Consider the following 22,406-nt stretch of genomic DNA (forward strand, 5'->3'; position numbering starts at 1 on the left):
CGGCGGAACCCGCCCCGGTCTCTCTGCGAAAACCTCCCCTTCATCATCGCCGGCTTCGCCTCGCAGAGACCGAGACTGGGGTACATGTCTCTCCCAACTCCGCGGCCGCTCACGTCCCTCGCAGCCAGACTCCAAATTCATCTCCTCTCTCCAAGGTGAGTCGTGTTGGTGGGGGAATCTGAGGGGGGGGATTGGAGGAGAGGCTGTGCTGGTTTTCGAGATTGCGGTTTCAGTTGTTATATTTAACGGTTTTTTTCGTGTTTCACTCAACACTGTTTCTTTTGTATTTTGTGCGCTGCTCCTTAACACGCGGCCCGTTTCTTTATATTCTTTTGGCAGTGGGTTGTTACCCCCAGTGGTGTCCTCCATGCTGCCGCAAAACTCTCCCCTAGATGATTTTTTTGTTTGTTTCTTCAACAGTGAGTCGATTGAGATGTGTTGTAGTGGGGGAGGCGCGGTAGGGTGGGTACCCGTTTTTTGGTCCGTTTTTTGGTCCATTCCTAAATAAGGGTACCAACACTTTGTTTTAATCCTTTTCAAAGTTGCTGTACGTTGACTTTATTTAGTGCTCCAGTGGCCAGCGGCCAGACTGCCAGATTGCACCTCCTCGCAGCTCTCCGCGGCCGCTCGGCGGCCAAAATGGGTTTTTAAGCCCTTGTAGCAGTAAACACTGCAGACAGACTTCCACAGCAAACAGGAAAAAAAAAAAAAATCAGAGTTTCCTGCCAGACTGCACCTCCTCGCAGCTCTCCGCGGCCGCTCCGCGGCCAAAATGGGTTTTTAAGCCCTTGTAGCAGTAAACACTGCAGACAGACTTCCACAGCAAACAGGAAAAAAAAAATCAGAGTTTCCTGCCAGACTGCACCTCCTCGCAGCTCTCCGCTATAGGCGTTATACAAATAAACAATCATTCATTCATTCATTCAACACAAAGCAAGACGTCAATGGGCCGCAAAAGCGCAAGATATTTTGGTGAATGGTGAAATGATGTGAACATACCATGTGTTAGAAAATTAAAATATATTTTTAATAAATCATTTTTATTGTAATTTGACTTTATTTAATATATAGTATGTATGTGTTTTCTGTATGTTTATGATATTGTGCTGTTTCTTACTTTTGAAACCTATCCACAGCCTTGCTGGTGGTTTCTTTTTCTGTTTATTTGGATGGGAGTTTCTTTGTTTTGGGCTATTTTCGGAAGGACATGCAGCTTGTTTTTCAATTCCGAGCTCTGACCTCGGCAGCCTGGCCTGGCAACAATTGCAGCAATGGCGAATGATGAGGAATCGAGCGTGGTCCGGCGGCTGAAAAACAAAAGCCTTAAGGTAAGGATCAAGGTGATGCGCACGTTTTTAGGCTGATTTATTTTATAGTGCACGTGTCTCTCAGCACACGAGGGAGCTGCCTTTGTTCTGCTCGTCACTTGATCTCGCTGCAGGCACCGTGGGATGGCTGAGTGGGATGGGTAGCAACACGCCAGAAGTTCAGGAACAATGTTTTCATAAGTGGGTTTGTTCTGCAGGGTTGGACTGGCCCCATCGGCCCATCGGCCACTGGCCGATGACCTTTGGGACCTGGGGGCCAGTTTTTTCCTGAGGCCACCCCTGGGCCGTTTTTTTTAAAATTGTTTATTAGGTCGGCACGGGCGCGGCGCGGGCGCGGCTCGGGCGGCCCAAGCTTAGCTAGGCCTTTTTTTATGTGTGTGCGCTGTGCGCAGTGCGCACGGTGCATGTGCTGTGCCCGTGGCGGCCTGGGCCGCTGGGCGCGGCCTGAGCAGCCAGCTCGCCTCGGGTGCCGGGCCCGAAAAGGAAACACAAAGGAAAGGAAACTGACACATTGTCAGTCACGCTGCCGCACGCAGCGCTCTTACTCTCTGGGGGCTGGGGGGGCCAGGCCGGCCCACCCAGCCCGGGGGAGCCTCTGCGGCTAAGCCTGGAGCTGCCGGTGCTCTTGTCCTGACCTGAGGAGCATTAGCATATTCATCAAAGCAAGGTAACAACAACACACACGTTGTTACCTTGCTTTGATTTTTGCAATGCATGATGCATGCATAAATAATCATGATGCATCATGCATGCTTCATGCATATGAGAGGGCAGGCCATGCCAGGCCGGCGGCGGCGCATCGGGTCCCCCACCCCCTGTGAGAATTTATAGTGTAGTCGTGTTAACAATAACAAATGAACGAATACAAACTACGGCGGGGGTGGTCTGCAGTCAGACTGTAGCACACAGCAGGAGGTTGGCTGGGCTGCTCACTCCCTCTGGCTCCTCTGCCTGCAGGGCTGGGCCCTGGCTGCCGGGGGCGGGGCTGCCCAAGTTCTCACACAAGTTGCTTTCAACTTTCAGGAAGTATCAACAAGTTGTTGATACTTCCTGAAAGTTGAAAGCAACTTGTGCCTGGGGCTGCGACGACAGACAGACTCCGTGCCGCCACAATCTTGGAGCCGGAGAGAGTGTGGACACGTGGGTGACTCTCTCTCTGGTGGTATAGTGGGCCTCCTCCTGACCCTGGCATTATTTTTTGGACACGAGTCGACGAGGCAGGCGGCAGCCCACAGAGAGTCAGCCAGCTGAGCCAGCCCAGTGCCCATTGCCAAGACTGACGAAGAAGACACTGTCTGCAGACTGCAGGCAGCCAGCAGCACTAGTAGTGGCTACGGCGCTCACAGCCAGCAGCCTGCCCCCCCTGAGCCTGGCCCCCAGCAGCAGCAGCAGACTGAGCCTCGGCTGGGGCGACTTTGCTGTCTGTGTGTGCATTGAGGCATCGACTCGAGACCTGCTGCAGCCTGCCACACACCACACATCGCAGTCGCAGCGTCCAGTATCGACGTTGAGTGCCACTGAAATTAGATAATTATTTCATTATTTATTCTGCTCATAGTCGCCACTACTGCCCCTGAGCGATCCGCCCGAGACTTGCATTTTGACAGACTTTTTTTTTCCAAGTACAAACTCCCGCTGCCAAACTTTTGGTGCTTCCTGCAGCACACGAGACACACGCACAAACCACCATGCAGTAACCCAGGAGTGCTGCGCATGCATTCCTGGTTTTTGCTGTGTAGCGTCTAGTCCCCCAGTGTTGGCCTCCTCTCAGCCACTGCTTCTTCTACGGGTGTACGTTTTGTGGCTGAGGCAAGTCTGCCACCCGCCCCACTTCCATGGGCCCTGCTCTGGGCCGTGGCCCTGCACTTGTATGTCCCCCAGTGCTTCTTCACTTCACATGGGGTGCTCTGGTGCACATCAATGCCATTGATGTTGTTTGTTGTTTCAAGCCACAGGACACGGCACGCAGCAATGCCGTCTCTATTCCCATCGAGGTTGAAAAGTGTCCTTTGTTTCCTGCACAAATGCTCCAATGCACCCCTTCCCACCACCCTTGCTCCCCTGGTCTTTCTTCACAGCCATCTATAGTCTCTGGGGCCAACCAGGCATGGATTGCGGCTGTGTCTAGGTTTTGAAGTTAAATGCACACTTGTTTAATTTATTTAACAGATTCCCACGTTTTCAAACAACATGTTGACTGGGACAAAATGTGCATAAAAAAGTGTGCATCCATCATGGCCTGTTTTGTCATGCAGCACTGGGTCAGATGTCATACATTTGACGTGGAGCCCTTTTCTGAATGGCGACATTGCAGTGAGATGTGTGAGCCTGCATGTGCATCTTTGTGGGATTTCCCATCTCATTGTGATGTGCATGTTTTGCAAAATTAGCAAAGAATGGACACTGGAGCCCTTCAGCATCTCAGAATAGCGCACGCAACCTCATGCCTGATTCACAAAACCTAAAACTGCTGCAAATCCGGAAATGCCCGGAGCATCTCTGAAACGCGCATGATCAAATCTGTGTGAATCACATTTGTACGTGAGCATCTCAGAGCTTCTGGCATCTCAGGGCTGGATTTCGTTCTGGGCCTTGTGAATATGCTATAAAAACACCAATTCATGCTATCCTCCCCATTCCGTGACCACTTAAGCAGTTAACGAGTGTTAAATAGATTTTAATACCCTTGATTTCTGACAGCAATGTCACAGTTCTTCATATTATTAAGCGCCAGCAGTGTTGCTGTCACCAGAGGTCTTGTATGTGAAGTGCACTTTGTATATTGGTGTATGCCCGATGACTTGTTTGCCTGTGCACTGCCCAAATTAAAAGTCCCCGAGGGATTTGGGACATGCATACAACGCCCTGGACTAGTTTCTTGCTTGGTAAATGCAGTGGGGCCTGAGAGGGAGGGGGTGCCCTGCAGGGGATACCCCTCAGGGCGTGCCTTATGGTGGCCAATTCCAGGATGTCCTCCTTAGTATAATTCGAAAGGTCGAAAAGCTTTGATGTGTTGCGGATCTGGGTGGTAGTGTGCCGGCATGGGTGTAATTTTAGGGGTGGGACAGGGGTGTTTGTCCCCCCCCAACTTTCATGGAACACCATTTTGTCCCCATTCATTTGGTTGGGACACCTTTTTTTCGGATGTTGTGTCCCCCCAACATTTTCAGCAAAGTTACTCCACTGTGTGCCGGGGCTGCAGTCAATGAACTGTGTCGGAGGTGTGATGTCCGGGCGATGTCCTGAAATGCAGCCGTGTACTTGGAATGAGCAGCTGGTGGGAAATCATAGAAATTGTACACAGGCACAAGTGCTGTTATCACGAGGGCACACATTGTCTTAGTACAGAAACATACTCTTGCAATGCAACCTTGCACCAGAGCATTGTTTATCCTACACTTATTCCTTTGCCCTGGTGCAAACATTCCTTGAAATTATATTTGTTTTTCACAAGGGCAAACAAGTGCCACTTCCCCATCACCAGTGCAAGTTTTCTGTAATAGCACCCAGGAATGCATCTCTTCTGCGCCGCCTGCAAACCCTGCGCTGGGAGGGTTAATGCACGAGTGGGCGCAGCATAATATGCATGACCAGGAGCTAGGACTGGCCTATCGGAGGCCTGTGAGCTTTTAAGGTTAGCTGGTGCCACTGCGAGGCTGGCGAGGGAGGGGGCACTCTCAGTCCCCTGTCGCTGTGTCCCGAAGGCGGGCTGACTCTGCTCCAGCCCCAGGCTCTCCATGGGGACTAGCCTCCCAGAGAGCTTGCAGGTGTAGCTCTAAGGTGTCCCCCTCCGCCCACTCCTGCACACATTAATAGAAAGAAGGCACCTCTGGGGAATGGCAGGCGACATCTCCAAATTCTGCTTTGCTGGAAAATATGTCGCCCCTCTAACTCTTTACTGTGGGCTCTCAAAAAGTATTTGCACGTGCTGTGAGCTGGCACAAAAGGAAGGCCAGAAAATAAGAGACCTGAAAGGAGCCCCGAGACCCCTGGTGCCATGCACCATCAGAAGCCCAATGCCAGTGGCGTGTATCAACCCAAACAGCTCTGGAAAGCAGACCACAGGTTGCAGGTTCGAATCCCAGCAAGGCCATCTCAACCTTTCATCCTTCTGAGGTCGATACATGAGTACCAACACAGGTTGGGTGATATTGTATGCAGATTAGTTATATTAAAAAAAAAGCTTGAGCGTAAGTGCTCTACAATAACCTATTATCATTTGGCCTTGGAAGTCTGTTTGGATTCACAGTAATTTGATAATATGGATCTATACACACAGATATTATGGTACATATGGTGATTCATTCTTGTATACACAGTTATGTTATTTGATGAGTTGTGTTGTAATGTAACAGACACATGAACCCTGCATAAGTAGCATTTTCTGTAAAGTCGTGAATTGACGCGAATCACGGATGATGGTTTGAGGGCCACTTTTTTTGATGCAAGGGGAGGGCCACTTTTTTGATGCGAAGGGTGGGCCACTTTTTTTTGGGTGTCCGGGCCTATTTCTTGTCCCAGTCCGACCCGGTCTAGGAGATGGAGATTGTGGGGATTGTCCCATTACAGTGGACACCCGTCCGTCCCTCCCCGAGTCCCGCAGCTCTGGGGCAAAAAAACACACATCTCCGAGAGAGCTGGAAGGGAGACGGTGGGAGGTTGCTCAATCTCCCTTAACATCGAGGTTTACTGGGAAGTTTGCCGACCGCGCAGCTGTTAAATAACATTAAGCGACACAATTACGAGACTTTCACCTACAATTAAATCCGCTGCTATGCAATCAAAGAAATGAACGTTTGACTTTATTTGGTACATGATGCTTTAAAATACTCGCACACTCAGGGTGGCCCTTCTAGGAGTGCAATTACCAATGTACATATTGAGATTTTTTTACTGAAATCACGACACTTTTTTTTTGTTCTGAATCTAAAAATGGTATTTGTTATGTGTAGTGTCGGCGCTTTCTCTTAGTGTATTTTTTAATGATGAAGTTATCCTGTTGATAAAGCAGGGACGGTTTGGAGATCTGTTTTTGTTTGCAATGCATGTCAATATGCTTGTAGTGTACCCGTAGTACATAGAGAAAGCAACAGATTGCTTGATGGGTAAACAGTCTAGCAAATGGTGTACCGTTGAACTGGTTCCCTCCCCAACCTGTAACTCTGCACCCCCTCTCTATAACCTTCCAAGCACACCCTTAATTGCCTGTCCATATTATAGTGCCTCATCACAGTATCCCCTTGTGTAAAGTGCTCTGTTGCCTCACAGCTAGGTGTGGGCTACATGAACTCCAGCTCATGTGCAAAATAACTCCAGGCAACACAGCAGCTAATCATGGCACCGCCCCCCACCCCCTGCTGAGCTCTTGCGAAAGAATGATCGTGTTAGAAGGAACTAGAGGGGCATCATCTAGGGTGGGGTGTCTGCAGCCTGCGGCTCATCAGATGTTTTGGACTCCAACTCCGATGACCCTTAACCAATGCCTTTGCTGGCTAAGGCTGATGGGAGCTGTAGTCCAAAACATCTGGAGAGCCAAAGGTCGCAGACACCTGATCTAGGGATGCCGACGGTTAGGGACATCCACCAGGGTCAAGGTACATTTACACTGGGGTAACGGGGCTCGGCAAGGGTGCATAGAGAATGCCATTTTCAAACTCACAACTGGACAGCGCTGTTTTGTATCACTTTGGACTCAACACACATTCCTGGATTAGGAGACTTGGCATGGGTGCAGACATCTGTGAGGCTGAGGTTCATACTAGGAGCATGTCTTGGCTGTTGTAAAGGAGGGGGAGGGGAGCAGCATCCTAGGGAATGCTGAGGAAGCGCTGCCTGCTTGTGGGGAGATTGGAACAGACACAGTGCACAGCGCCATTACAAACAACATGATGCCCTTTGTATATTGCAAATATCACAAAAAGTGTAACAGATGTTGCGAGGGACGACGAGAATATGCACACTGCTATGTTACATCAAACCACTGAAGAGCAGACACTGAGTGCAGTGTGTAGTTTGCTACAGAGACCGGTGTACCATCAGAACCGGGTTTCCCAGGTCCCCCTGCGGTAACTTTGGACACGGAGTGCAGTGTGTAGTTTGCTACAGAGACCGGTGTACCATCAGAACCGGGTTTCCCAGGTCCCCCTGCGGTAACTTTGGACACGGAGTGCAGTGTGTAGTTTGCTACAGAGACCGGTGTACCATCAGAACCGGGTTTCCCAGGTCCCCCTGCGGTAACTTTGGACACGGAGTGCAGTGTGTAGTTTGCTACAGAGACCGGTGTACCATCAGAACCGGGTTTCCCAGGTCCCCCTGCGGTAACTTTGGACACGGAGTGCAGTGTGTAGTTTGCTACAGAGACCGGTGTACCATCAGAACCGGGTTTCCCAGGTCCCCCTGCGGTAACTTTGGACACGGAGTGCAGTGTGTAGTTTGCTACAGAGACCGGTGTACCATCAGAACCGGGTTTCCCAGGTCCCCCTGCGGTAACTTTGGACACGGAGTGCAGTGTGTAGTTTGCTACAGAGACCGGTGTACCATCAGAACCGGGTTTCCCAGGTCCCCCTGCGGTAACTTTGGACACGGAGTGCAGTGTGTAGTTTGCTACAGAGACCGGTGTACCATCAGAACCGGGTTTCCCAGGTCCCCCTGCGGTAACTTTGGACACGGAGTGCAGTGTGTAGTTTGCTACAGAGACCGGTGTACCATCAGAACCGGGTTTCCCAGGTCCCCCTGCGGTAACTTTGGACACGGAGTGCAGTGTGTAGTTTGCTACAGAGACCGGTGTACCATCAGAACCGGGTTTCCCAGGTCCCCCTGCGGTAACTTTGGACACGGAGTGCAGTGTGTAGTTTGCTACAGAGACCGGTGTACCATCAGAACCGGGTTTCCCAGGTCCCCCTGCGGTAACTTTGGACACGGAGTGCAGTGTGTAGTTTGCTACAGAGACCGGTGTACCATCAGAACCGGGTTTCCCAGGTCCCCCTGCGGTAACTTTGGACACGGAGTGCAGTGTGTAGTTTGCTACAGAGACCGGTGTACCATCAGAACCGGGTTTCCCAGGTCCCCCTGCGGTAACTTTGGACACGGAGTGCAGTGTGTAGTTTGCTACAGAGACCGGTGTACCATCAGAACCGGGTTTCCCAGGTCCCCCTGCGGTAACTTTGGACACGGAGTGCAGTGTGTAGTTTGCTACAGAGACCGGTGTACCATCAGAACCGGGTTTCCCAGGTCCCCCTGCGGTAACTTTGGACACGGAGTGCAGTATGTAGTTTGCTATATAGACCGGTGTACCATCAGAACTGGTTTTCCAAGGTCCCCCTGGGGTAACTTTGGACACTGATCGTATTCGTTATTATTCAGGTTCACGTTTCCACACCTGCCAAGTCTCGACTGTACCCCTTCAAACGCTTTTCACCAGTGCTAAATCCAGACGCTTCGTGTGTCAGGAGAATAGCGGTAACTCTGCAGACGTTCTAAAACCTCAAAATGGGCTGCAATTAAACTCCAATAACCAATACAAATATTTTCCTTGGGACTTGCAGTACTGAAATGCGACATTTCACCTTTAGTTGGTTGTTATTTTTCATCAGGTTGTATAGCGCCCACTGCCAGTTTCCCTAGGCACACGCACGCATGCTCTGCATGTCATTAAGGTGCTCAGGTTGCAAACACATATCTTTCATCAGTGGCAGTGCCTTTCATGTGCATGATGGAACATTTCCAACTCAAAGAGCTCACAAAACACCAGTTACCTTGCAAATCTGTGCTAGTTAAAGTGGGCAACACAAAGCGCCCATGTATCCCCTTAATTGAAGCTGTAAACGGGCCACTGGTGTAATAAAAAATGTCTTAATTAGAAGTACTTTGCTTGCTCTTTTCAAACTTTTTACACAATCTTTTTTGCATTTCAGAACGTATCCATGTTCAAACCAAGGAAATGGGCTTTCAGGACTCTCTGCATCTGAGTACAGAAAAGCCCTCCAAAATAAAATTGGCAACTACCGGATGAAGAAGGAGCCAAATCTGGTCTTTTCTACACAAGTGTAGTTGCGCATCAAGGGAGTCCGATGTGCTCCCTTACTGTTTGGTCTCGACCTGGATACTTTTATGACTCCCTGGACTGGTTCTGTGTCCCCTCTCCCCCTTGCTCCCTGGGCTGGACCCCACCAGACTTGCTTGCCCCCTGGGCTGGACCTGGATACTCATGTGATCTCTGGACTGGTTCCAGTTCCCTCCTCACCCATGCTCCCTCGGCTGGACCCCACCAGACCTGCTTGCTCCCTGGGCTGGGCACTGATACTCGTGTGACTCCCTGGACTGGTTCTGGGTCCCCTCTCACCCTTGCTCAACCCCACCGGACTCGCTTGCTCCCTGGGCTAGGCCTGGTTACTGGTGCGACTCCCTGGACTGATTCTGGGTCCCCTCTCACCCTTGCTCTCTGGACTGGACCCCATCGGACTCGCTTGCTCCCTGGTCTGGGCCTAGATACTCGTGTGACTCCCTGGACTGGTTCTGTGTCTCCTTTCAACCTTGCTCCCTGGGCTGGGCACCGATACTTGTGTGACTACCTGGACTGGTTCTGGCTCCCCTCTCACCCTTGCTCGACCCCACCGGACTCGCTTGCTCCTTCGGCTGGGCCTGGATATTCATGTGACTCCCTGCACCCTTGCTCGTCCCCACCGGACTCGCTCACTGGGCTGGGCCTGGATATTGTTGTGACTCCTTGGACTGGTTCTGGGTCCCCTCTCACCCTTGCTCCCTGGGCTGGACCCCACCAGACTTGCTTGCCCCCTGGGCTGGACCTGGATACTCATGTGACTCCCTGGACTGGTTCCAGTTCCCTCCTCACCCATGCTCCCTCGGCTGGACCCCACCAGACCTGCTTGCTCCGTGGGCTGGGCACTGATACTCGTGTGACTCCCTGGACTGGGTCCCCTCTCACCCTTGCTCGACCCCACCGGACTCGCTTGCTCCCTGGGCTGGGCCTGGTTACTGGTGCGACTCCCTAGATTGATTCTGGATCCCCTCTCAACCTTTGCTTTCTGGGCTGGACCCCATTGGACTCGCTTGCTCCCTGGTCTGGGCCTAGATACTCGTGTGACTCCCTGGACTGGTTCTGTGTCTCCTCTCAACCTTGCTCCCTGGGCTGGGCACCGATACTTGTGTGACTACCTGGACTGGTTCTGGCTCCCCTCTCACCCTTGCTCGACCCCACCGGACTCGCTTGCTCCTTCGGCTGGGCCTGGATATTCATGCGACTCCCTGCACCCTTGCTCGACCCCACCGGACTCACTCACTGGGCTGGGCCTGGATACTGTTGTGACTCCTTGGACTGGTTCTGGGTCCCCTCTCACCCTTGCTCTCTGGGCTGGACCCCACCGGACTCGCTTGCTCCCTGGGCTGGGCGTGGATACTCGTGTGACTTTCTGGACTGGTTCTGGGTCCCCTCTCATCCTTTATTTTTAAATTGTAAAGCACCCGTGTTTGGGATTGCTACAGTCATGATTTTGTGCTATGTACAGTGTCTGATTGAACCTTGAACCTCTGCCTCTTTTTAATAAATATAGTGGGGGAAAAATGTCGCTTCTTTTTAAATATAGTTAATATGCCATTACATGGCCTTGACTTTCATGGCCATTTTACCTAAATGACTGTGACCTAATAAGTTATCACCATTGTTATAAAAGCAATTCAAAATGCAACTTTCTGAAATGGGCAGCAATTAGGCCACCGTGACACTTTTAAAGGCCAATTCAACAAGGGGCACCAAATGTGTTTTTTAAGCATTTCTTTTCAGGATTATAGTAAACATTATTTTTGTTAAACTCCTAAATTTATTTCCAGCTCATAAACCAAACCAATGCCTATTTAGTTAAGGATATTTTGGGGATTGCTTTGTTTTTTTGATTTGTAAAGTATTATTTGGTGACTACATCTATACATATCCACAAATTGTAAAGCACTCAGTTCTGGGATTGTTACAGTCATGCTTGTGTCCTATGTACACCGTTTCAACCACATTGTGCCTCTTTTAATAAATACAATTGAATAAAAAGCAGGTGGTGTGTTTTATTTATTTATTTTTAGCCCATTAACCTTGCTCTACTTTAATGTCATTTTACCCAAATTACTATAAAGACTATAAAGAGAAGCATTCCCACCAATAGTCTGCTCAATGCGTGTCTGTGGCCATCCGTTTCTATTTGCTCCCAATTGTTTTGTAGGGTTTCTTCTCAGGGTTCTAGTTAACATCGCTTTGGGATTTCTACAGGATTGTTTTGGGATTGGATTGCTTTTGGATTTTTAGTGGATTGTTTTGGGATTGCATTGCTTGTGGATTTTTAGTAGATTGTTTGGAGATTGGAATGCTTGTGGATTTTTAGTGGATTGTTTGGGGATTGGATTGCTTTGGATTTTTAGTGGATTGTTTGGGGATTGCATTGCTTTTGGATTTTTAGTGGATTGTTTAGGGATTGCATTCCACTGAGGATTGCCAATTAACATATTTCAGGGTGCATGAAGCCAAAAAGAAGCCAAAAGCAATCCTTTGAGGACAATGGGAGTTTCTGCAGTTAAAAAGGATTTAAAGAGGATTTAAATGTTTGGGAAAATCCAGTAGCAATCCACTTTCAATCCAGATTTTTTTGGTAGGGGGGGTGGGTGGGAGTGATAGAGACACACGGGGCATGAGCAGGGGGTGGGGGGAGGGGTAGAGACACACGGGGCATGAGCAGGAGGTGGGGGGGAGGGGTAGAGACACATGGGGCATGCGCGGGGGGTGGGTGGGAGGGATTTAGCGGGGTGGGGGGAGGGATAGAGACACACGGGGCATGAGCGGGGGTGGGCAGGAGGGATAGCAACACACGGGGCATGAGCAGGGGGTTGTGGGAGGCAAGAGACACGGGGCATGAGCAGGGGGTGGGTGGGAGGGGAGACACGGGGCATGAGCAGGGGGTGGGTGGGAGGGGAGACACGGGGCATGAGCAGGGGGTGGGAGGAGGCGAGAGACACACGGGGCATGAGCAGGGGGTGGGAGGAGGCGAGAGACACACGGGGCATGAGCAGGGGGTTGGCAGGAGGCGAGAGACACATGGGGCATGAGCAGGGGGTGGGTGGGAGGGATAGAGAGACACGAGGCATGAGCAGGGGGTGGGGGGAGGGGAGAGACACACGGGGCATGAGCAGGGGGTGGGTGGGAGGGGAGAGACACACGGGGCATGAGCAGGGGGTGGGTGGGAGGGGAGAGACACACGGGGCATGAGCAGGGGGTGGGTGGGAGGGGAGAGACACGGGGCATGAGCAGGGGGTGGGTGGGAGGGGAGAGACACACGGGGCATGAGCAGGGGGTGGGTCGGAGGGGAGAGACACACGGGGCATGAGCAGGGGGTGGGTCGGAGGGGAGAGACACACGGGGCATGAGCAGGGGGTGGGTGGGAGGGGCGAGACACATGGGGCATGAGCGGGGGATGGGTGGGAGGGATAGAGACACACGGGGCATGAGCAGGGGGTGGGGGAGGGGAGATACACACGGGGCATGAGCAGGGGGTGGGGGAGGGGAGATACACACAGGGCGTGAGCGGGGGGTGGGGGAGGGGAGAGACACACGGGGCATGAGCGGAGGGTGGGGGGAGGGGAGAGACACACAGGGCATGAGCTGAGGATGGGGGGAGGGGAGAGACACACGGGGCATGAGCAGGGGGTGGGTCGGAGGGGAGATACACGGGGCATGAGCGGGGGATGAGCTGGGAGGGAGGATAGAGACACACGGGGCATGAGCAGGGGGTGGGGTGGAGGGGAGACACACGGGGCATGAGCAGGGGGTGGGGGGAGGGGAGAGTCACACGGGGCATGAGCAGGGGGGGGGATAGAGACACGGGGCATGAGCGGGTGGTGGGGGGAGGGATAGAGACACAGGGCATGAGCGGGTGGTGGGGGGAGGGATAGAGACACAGGGCATGAGCGGGTGGTGGGTGGGAGGGATTTAGCGGGGGTGGTGGGGGATAGAGACACACGGGGCATGAGCGGGGGTGGGGGGAGAGAAACAAGGCATGAGCGGGCGTGGGTGGGAGGGGAGAAACAAGGCATGAGCGGGGGGTGGGTGGGAGGAGAGAAACAAGGCATCAGCGGGGGGTGGGTGGGAGGGAGAGAGACGGGGCATGAGCGGGGGTGGGGGGAGCGATAGAGACACGGGGCATGAGCAGGGGGTGGAGGGGAGAGACACGGGGCATGAGCAGGGGTGGGGGGAGAGAAACAAACGGGGCATGAGCAGGGGTGGGGGAGGGAGAGAGACACACGGGGCATGAGCGGGGGTGGGCGGGAGGGATAGAGACACACGGGGCATGAGCGGTGGGTGGGGGGGAGAGACACCCGGGGCATGAGCAGGGGGTGGGTGGGGGTTTGAGACACCGGGGCATGAGCAGGGGGTGGGTGGGGGGGAGAGACACCCGGGGCATGAGCAGGGGTTGGGTGGGGGGGAGAGACACCCGGGGCATGAGCGGGGGGAGAGACACCCGGGGCATGAGCGGGGGGTGGGTGGGGGTCTGAGACACCCGGTGCATGAGCGGGGGGGTGGGTGGGGGGGAGACACCCGGGGCATGAGCGGGGGGCGGGTGGGGGGGGGAGGGAGAGAGAGACACGGGGCATGAGCAGGGGTGGGTGAGACATGGGGCATGAGTGGGGGTTGGGTAGGGGGGAGAGACACACAGGGCGTGAGCGGGCGGTGGGTAGGGGGTGAGAGACACACGGGGCATGAGCGGGGGTGGGTAGGGGTGAGAGACACACGGGGCATGAGCGGGGGGTGGGGGAGAGGGATAGAGAGACACGGGGCATGAGCGGGGGGTGGGGGAGAGGGATAGAGACACACGGGGCATGAGCGGGGGGTGGGGGGAGGGATAGAGACACAGGGCATGAGCGGGGGGTGGGGGGGAGGGATAGAGACACAGGGCATGAGCAGGGGGTGGGGGGAGGGATAGAGACACGGAGCATGAGCGGGAGGTGGGGGGGATAGAGACACACGGGGCATGAGCGGGGGGTGAGGGGGAGAGACACGGGGCATGAGCGGGGGGTGAGGGGGAGAGACACGGGGCATGAGCAGGGGGTGGGTGGGGGGGAGAGACACGGGGCATGAGCAGGGGGTGGGTGGGGGGGAGAGACACGGGGCATGAGCAGGGGGTGGGGGGAGGGATAGACACACGGGGCATGAGCGGGGGGTGGGGGGAGGGATAGACACACACGGGGCATGAGCGGGGGGTGGGGGGAGGGGAGAGACACACGGGACATGAGCGGGGGGTGGGGGGAGGGGAGAGACACACGGGACATGAGCGGGGGGTGGGGGGAGGGGAGAGACACACGGGACATGAGCGGGGGGTGGGGGAGGGAAGAGACACACGGGACATGAGCGGGGGGTGGGGGGAGGGAAGAGACACACGGGACATGAGCGGGGGGTGGGGGGGAGGGGAGAGACACACGGGACATGAGCGGGGGGTGGGGGGGAGGGGAGAGACACACGGGGCATGAGCGGGGGGTGGGGGGAGGGGAGAGACACACGGGGCATGAGCGGGGGGTGGGGGGAGGGGAGAGACACACGGGGCATGAGCGGGGGGTGGGGGGGAGGGGAGAGACACACGGGGCATGAGCGGATGTGGGGGGAGAGACACACGGGGCATGAGAGAGGGGGTGGGGAGGGGAGAGGCACACGGGACATGAGCGGGGGGTGGGGGGAGGGGAGAGACACACGGGACATGAGCGGGGGGTGGGGGGGAGGGGAGAGACACACGGGGCATGAGCGGGGGGTGGGGGGGAGGGGAGAGACACACGGGGCATGAGCGGATGTGGGGGGAGAGACACACGGGGCATGAGCGGATGTGGGGGGAGAGACACACGGGGCATGGGAGAGGGGGTGGGGGGGAGGGAGAGAGACACACGGGGCATGAGCGGGGCGTGGGGGGAGGGGAGAGACACACGGGGCATGAGCGGGGGGTGGGGGGAGGGGAGAGACACACGGGGCATGAGCAGAGGTGGGGGGTTGGGATAGATACACACGGGCATGAGCGTGGGGGGAGGGATAGAGACACACGGGGCATGAGCGGTGGGTGGGAGGGATAGAGACACACGGTGCATGAGCAGGGGGGGGTGGGGGAGGGAGAGAGACACACGGGGCATGAGCAGGGGGTGGGGGGAGGGATATAGACACACGGGGCATGAGCAGAGGTGGGGGAGGGATAGAGACACACGGGGCATGAGCAGGGGGTGGGGGGATAGAGTGACAGGGCATGAGCGGGGGGGTGGGTGGGAGGGGAGAGACACGGGGCATGAGCGGGGGGTGGGGGGGAGGGATAGACACACACGGGGTGTGAGCAGGGGGTGGGAGGGAGAGAGACACAGGGGGCATGAGCAGGGGGTGGGGGGAGGGATAGAGACACGGGGCATGAGCAGGGGTTGGGGGAGGGATAGAGACACACGGGGCATGAGCGGGGGTGGCCGGGAGGGATAGAGACACACGGGGCATGAGCGGGGGAGAGGGAGAGACACACGGGGCATGAGCGGGGGTGGGGCGGGGATTTAGCGGGGGTGGGGGGAGGGATAGAGACACACGGGGCGGGGGTGGCCGGGAGGGATAGAGACACACGGGGCATGAGCAGGGGGGAGGGGAGAGACACACGGGGCGTGAGCAGGGGGGAGGGGGAGGGATAGAGACACGGGGCATGAGCGGGGGATGGGGGAGGGAGAGAGACACACGGGGCATAAGCGGGGGGTGGGGGGAGGGGAGAGATACGGGGAATTAGCGGGGGGGGGTGGGGGGAGGGGAGAGACACGGGGCATGAGCAGGGGGGGAGGGGGAGGGAGAGAGACACATGGGGCATAAGCGGGGGGTGGGGGGGAGGGGAGAGACACGGGGCATGAGCGGGGGGGTGGGGGGAGGGGAGAGACACACGGGGCATGAGCAGGGGGTAGGGGGAGGGATAGAGACACACGGGGCATGAGCAGGGGGTGGGGGGAGGGATAGAGACACACGGGGGTGAGCAGAGGTGGGGGTGGGATAGATACACACGGGGCATGAGCGGGGGGGTGTGGGAGGGGAGAGACACACGGGGCATGAGCGGGGGGTGGGGGAGGTGAGACACGGGGCATGAGCGGGGGGGTGGGGGGAGGTGAGATTCACGGGGCATGAGCGGGGGGTGGGGGGAGGGGAGAGACACACGGGGCATGAGCGGGGGTGGGGGGAGGGGAGAGACACACGGGGCATGAGCGGGGAGGTGGGGGAGGGAGAGAGACACACGGGGCATGAGCAGGGGGTGGGGGGAGGGAGAGAGACACACAGGGCATGAGGTGGGGGTGGGGGGGAGGGAGAGAGACAGACAGGGCATGAGCGGGTGGGTGGGTGGGAGGGGAGAGACACACGGGGCGTGAGCGAGGGGAGAGACACACGGGGCGTGAGCGGGGGGTGGCTGGGAGGGGAAAGACACACGGGGCGTGAGCAGGGGGTGGGAGGGAGGGAGAGAGACACACGGGGCGTGAGCGGGGGGTGGGAGGGAGGGGAGAGACACACGGGGCGTGAGCGGGGGGTGGGAGGGGAAAGACACACGGGGCGTGAGCGGGGGGTGTGTGGGGGCGTGAGCGGGGCGTGGGAGGGAGGGGAGAGACACACGGGGCGTGAGCGGGGGGTGGGTGGGAGGGGAAAGACACACGGGGCATGAGCGGGGGGTGGGGGGAGGGAGAGAGACACGGGGCATGAGCGGGGTTGGGGGGGAGGGGAGACACACGGGGCATGAGCGGGGGGGTGTGGGGGGAGGGGAGAGACACGGGGCGTGAGCGGGGGTTGGGGGGGAGGGGAGACACACGGGGCGTGAGCGGGGGGTGGGCGGGAGAGATACACGGGGCATGAGCGGGGGTGGGACTAGGGGAGAGACACACAGGGCATGAGCAGGGGGTGGGTGGGAGGGGAGAGACACACAGGGCATGAGCAGGGGGTGGGTGGGAGGGGAGAGACACACAGGGCATGAGCAGGGGGTGGGTGGGAGGGGAGAGACACACAGGGCATGAGCAGGGGGTGGGTGGGAGGGGAGAGACACACAGGGCATGAGCAGGGGGTGAGTGGGAGGGGAGAGACAGACGGGGCATGAGCGGTGGGTGGGAGGGGAGAGACACAGGGCATGAGCAGGGGGTGGGTGGGAGGGGAGAGACACGGGGCATGAGCAGGGGGTGGGTGGGAGGGGAGAGACACGGGGCATGCATGAGCGGGGGGTGGGGGGAAGGAGAGACACATGGGGCATGCATGAGCGGGGGGTGGGGGGGAAGGAGAAACACACGGGGCATGAGCGGGGGGTGGGGGGAGGGAGAGAGACACGTGGCATGAGCGGGGGGTGGGGGAGGGAGAGAGACACAGGGCATGAGCGGGGGGGGTGGGGGGAGGGAGAGACACACGGGGCATGAGCGGGAGTTGGGGGAAGGAGAGACACACACGGGGCATGGGCGGGGGGAGGGATAGAGACACAGGGGGCATGAGCGGGGGATGGGGGGAGGGAGAGAGACACACGGGGCATGAGCAGAGGGTGGGGGAGGGGAGAGACACACGGTGCATGAGCGGGGGGGGGGTGGGGGGAGGGAGAGAGACACACGGGGCATGAGCGGGGGGGTGGGGGGAGGGAGAGAGACACACGGGGCATGAGCGGGGGGGTGGGGGGAGGGAGAGAGACACACGGGGCATGAGCAGGGGGTGGTGGGAGGGAGAGAGACACACGGGGCATGAGGTGGGGGAGGGATAGAGACAGACGGGGCATGAGCAGGGGGTGGGGGAGGGATAGAGACAGACAGGGCATGAGCGGGGGGTGGGGGGATAGAGACAGACAGGGCATGAGCGGGGGGGGGGTGGGTGGGAGGGGAGGGACACGGGGCATGAGCGGGGGGTGGGGGGAGGGAGTGAGACACACGGGGCATGAGCGGGGGTGGTGGGGGAGGGAGAGAGACACACGGGGCATGAGCAGGGGGTGGGGGGAGGGAGAGAGACACACGGGGCATGAGGTGGGGGAGGGATAGAGACAGACGGGGCATGAGCAGGGGGTGGGGGGAGGGAGAGACACGGGGCATGAGCGGGGGGGGGTGGGGGGAGGGAGAGAGACACACGGGGCATGAGCAGGGGGTGGGGGGAGGGAGAGACACACGGGGCATGAGGTCGGGGAGGGATAGAGACAGACAGGGCATGAGCGGGGGGGGGTGGGTGGGAGGGGAGAGACACACAGGGCATGAGCGGGGGTGGGGGGAGGGAGAGAGACACACGGGGCATGAGCGGGGGGGTGGGGGGAGGGAGAGAGACACACGGGGCATGAGCAGGGGGTGGGGGGAGGGAGAGAGACACACGGGGCATGAGGTGGGGGAGGGATAGAGACAGACGGGGCATGAGCAGGGGGTGGGGGAGGGATAGAGACAGACAGGGCATGAGCGGGGAGTGGGGGGGAGGGAGAGAGACACACGGGGCATGAGCGGGGGGTGGGGGGGAGGGAGAGAGACACACGGGGCATGAGCGGGGGGTGGGGGGAGGGTGAGAGACACACGGGGCATGAGCAGGGGGTGGGGGGAGGGAGAGAGACACACGGGGCATGAGGTGGGGGAGGGATAGAGACAGACGGGGCATGAGCAGGGGGTGGGGGAGGGATAGAGACAGACAGGGCATGAGCGGGTGGGTGGGAGGGGAGAGACACACAGGGCATGAGCGGGGGTGGGGGGAGGGAGAGAGACACACGGGGCATGAGCGGGGGGGTGGGGGGAGGGAGAGAGACACACGGGGCATGAGCAGGGGGTGGGGGGAGGGAGAGAGACACGGGGCATGAGGTGGGGGAGGGATAGAGACAGACGGGGCATGAGTAGGGGGTGGGGGAGGGATAGAGACACACGGGGCATGATCGGGGGATGGGGGGAGGGAGAGACACACAGGGCATGAGCGGGGGTGGGGGGAGGGATAGAGACACACGGGGCATAAGCGGGGGGTGGGGGGAGGGAGAGAGACACACGGGGCATGAGCAGGGGGTGGGGGGAGGGAGAGAGACACGGGGCATGAGGTGGGGTAGGATAGAGACAGACGGGGCATGAGCAGGGGGTGGGGGAGGGATAGAGACAGACAGGGCATGAGCGGGGGGGGTGGGTGGGAGGGAGAGATACACGGGGCATGAGCGGGGGGGGTGGGGGGAGGGAGAGAGACACACGGGGCATGAGCAGGGGGTGGGGGGAGGGAGAGAGACACACGGGGCATGAGGTGGGGGAGGGATAGAGACAGACGGGGCATGAGCAGGGGGTGGGGGAGGGATAGAGACAGACAGGGCATGAGCGGGGGGGTGGGTGGGAGGGGAGAGACACACAGGGCATGAGCGGGGGTGGGGGGAGGGAGACACACGGGGCATGAGCGGGGGGTGGGGGGAGGGAGAGAGACACACGGGGCATGAGGTGGGGGAGGGATAGAGACAGACGGGGCATGAGCAGGGGTGGGGGAGGGATAGAGACAGACAGGGCATGAGCGGGGGGTGGGTGGGAGGGGAGAGTTACACGGGGCGTGAGCGGGGGGGGGGTGGGGGGAGGGAGAGAGACACACGGGGCATGAGCAAGGGGTGGGGGGAGGGAGAGAGACACACGGGGCATGAGGTGGGGGAGGGATATAGACAGACGGGGCATGAGCAGGGGGTGGGGGAGGGATAGAGACAGACAGGGCATGAGCGGGGGGGTGGGTGGGAGGGGAGAGACACACAGGGCATGAGCGGGGGTGGGGGGAGGGGAGAGACACACAGGGCATGAGCGGGGGGGGGTGGGGGGAGGGAGAGAGATACACGGGGCATGAGCAGGGGGTGGGGGGAGGGAGAGAGACACGGGGCATGAGCGGGGTTGGGGGGGAGGGGAGACACACGGGGCATGAGCGGGGGGTGTGGGGGGAGGGGAGAGACACGGGGCGTGAGCGGGGGTTGGGGGGAGGGGAGACACACGAGGCGTGAGCGGGGGGTGGGCGGGAGAGATACACGGGGCATGAGCGGGGGTGGGACTAGGGGAGAGACACACAGGGCATGAGCAGGGGGTGGGTGGGAGGGGAGAGACACACAGGGCATGAGCAGGGGGTGGGTGGGAGGGGAGAGACACACAGGGCATGAGCAGGGGGTGGGTGGGAGGGGAGAGACACACAGGGCATGAGCAGGGGGTGGGTGGGAGGGGAGAGACACAGCGCATGAGCAGGGGGTGAGTGGGAGGGGAGAGACAGACGGGGCATGAGCGGTGGGTGGGAGGGGAGAGACACAGGGCATGAGCAGGGGGTGGGTGGGAGGGGAGAGACACGGGGCATGAGCAGGGGGTGGGTGGGAGGGGAGAGACACGGGGCATGCATGAGCGGGGGGTGGGGGGAAGGAGAGACACATGGGGCATGCATGAGCGGGGGGTGGGGGGGAAGGAGAAACACACGGGGCATGAGCGGGGGGTGGGGGGAGGGAGAGAGACACACGGGGCATGAGCGGGGGGTGGGGGAGGGAGAGAGACACAGGGCATGAGCGGGGGGGTGGGGGGAGGGAGAGACACACGGGGCATGAGCGGGAGTTGGGGGAAGGAGAGACACACACGGGGCATGGGCGGGGGGAGGGATAGAGACACAGGGGGCATGAGCGGGGGATGGGGGGAGGGAGAGAGACACACGGGGCATGAGCAGAGGGTGGGGGAGGGGAGAGACACACGGTGCATGAGCGGGGGGGGGTGGGGGGAGGGAGAGAGACACACGGGGCATGAGCGGGGGGGTGGGGGGAGGGAGAGAGACACACGGGGCATGAGCGGGGGGGTGGGGGGAGGGAGAGAGACACACGGGGCATGAGCAGGGGGTGGGGGGAGGGAGAGAGACACACGGGGCATGAGGTGGGGGAGGGATAGAGACAGACGGGGCATGAGCAGGGGGTGGGGGAGGGATAGAGACAGACAGGGCATGAGCGGGGGGTGGGGGGATAGAGACAGACAGGGCATGAGCGGGGGGGGGTGGGTGGGAGGGGAGGGACACGGGGCATGAGCGGGGAGTGGGGGGAGGGAGTGAGACACACGGGGCATGAGCGGGGGTGGTGGGGGAGGGAGAGAGACACACGGGGCATGAGCAGGGGGTGGGGGGAGGGAGAGAGACACACGGGGCATGAGGTGGGGGAGGGATAGAGACAGACGGGGCATGAGCAGGGGGTGGGGGGAGGGAGAGACACGGGGCATGAGCGGGGGGGGGTGGGGGGAGGGAGAGAGACACACGGGGCATGAGCAGGGGGTGGGGGGAGGGAGAGACACACGGGGCATGAGGTGGGGGAGGGATAGAGACAGACAGGGCATGAGCGGGGGGGGTGGGTGGGAGGGGAGAGACACACAGGGCATGAGCGGGGGTGGGGGGAGGGAGAGAGACACACGGGGCATGAGCGGGGGGGTGGGGGGAGGGAGAGAGACACACGGGGCATGAGCAGGGGGTGGGGGGAGGGAGAGAGACACACGGGGCATGAGGTGGGGGAGGGATAGAGACAGACGGGGCATGAGCAGGGGGTGGGGGAGGGATAGAGACAGACAGGGCATGAGCGGGGAGTGGGGGGGAGGGAGAGAGACACACGGGGCATGAGCGGGGGGTGGGGGGGAGGGAGAGAGACACACGGGGCATGAGCGGGGGGTGGGGGGAGGGTGAGAGACACACGGGGCATGAGCAGGGGGTGGGGGGAGGGAGAGAGACACACGGGGCATGAGGTGGGGGAGGGATAGAGACAGACGGGCATGAGCAGGGGGTGGGGGAGGGATAGAGACAGACAGGGCATGAGCGGGTGGGTGGGAGGGGAGAGACACACAGGGCATGAGCGGGGGGGTGGGGGGAGGGAGAGAGACACACGGGGCATGAGCAGGGGGTGGGGGGAGGGAGAGAGACACGGGGCATGAGGTGGGGGAGGGATAGAGACAGACGGGGCATGAGTAGGGGGTGGGGGAGGGATAGAGACACACGGGGCATGATCGGGGGATGGGGGGAGGGAGAGACACACAGGGCATGAGCGGGGGTGGGGGGAGGGATAGAGACACACGGGGCATAAGCGGGGGGGTGGGGGGAGG

General features: G+C 59.1%; 1 protein-coding gene across 1 annotated transcript; it reads left to right on the forward strand.

Moving 5' to 3' along the window:
* Positions 1-1,241: 1,241 nt before the first annotated feature.
* Positions 1,242-10,339, forward strand: LOC138520602 (uncharacterized). Its single transcript, XM_069632927.1, has 2 exons — positions 1,242-1,328; positions 9,242-10,339. The coding sequence occupies exon 2, from the start codon at positions 9,398-9,400 to the stop codon at positions 10,337-10,339; it is 942 nt and encodes a 313-aa protein (XP_069489028.1). The 5' UTR covers positions 1,242-1,328; positions 9,242-9,397.
* Positions 10,340-22,406: the final 12,067 nt, after the last annotated feature.

Source organism: Ambystoma mexicanum, chromosome 13 (genome assembly GCF_040938575.1).
Source record: "Ambystoma mexicanum isolate Mex_15411 chromosome 13, UKY_AmexF1_1, whole genome shotgun sequence".
Classification (NCBI taxonomy): Eukaryota; Metazoa; Chordata; class Amphibia; order Caudata; family Ambystomatidae; genus Ambystoma; species Ambystoma mexicanum.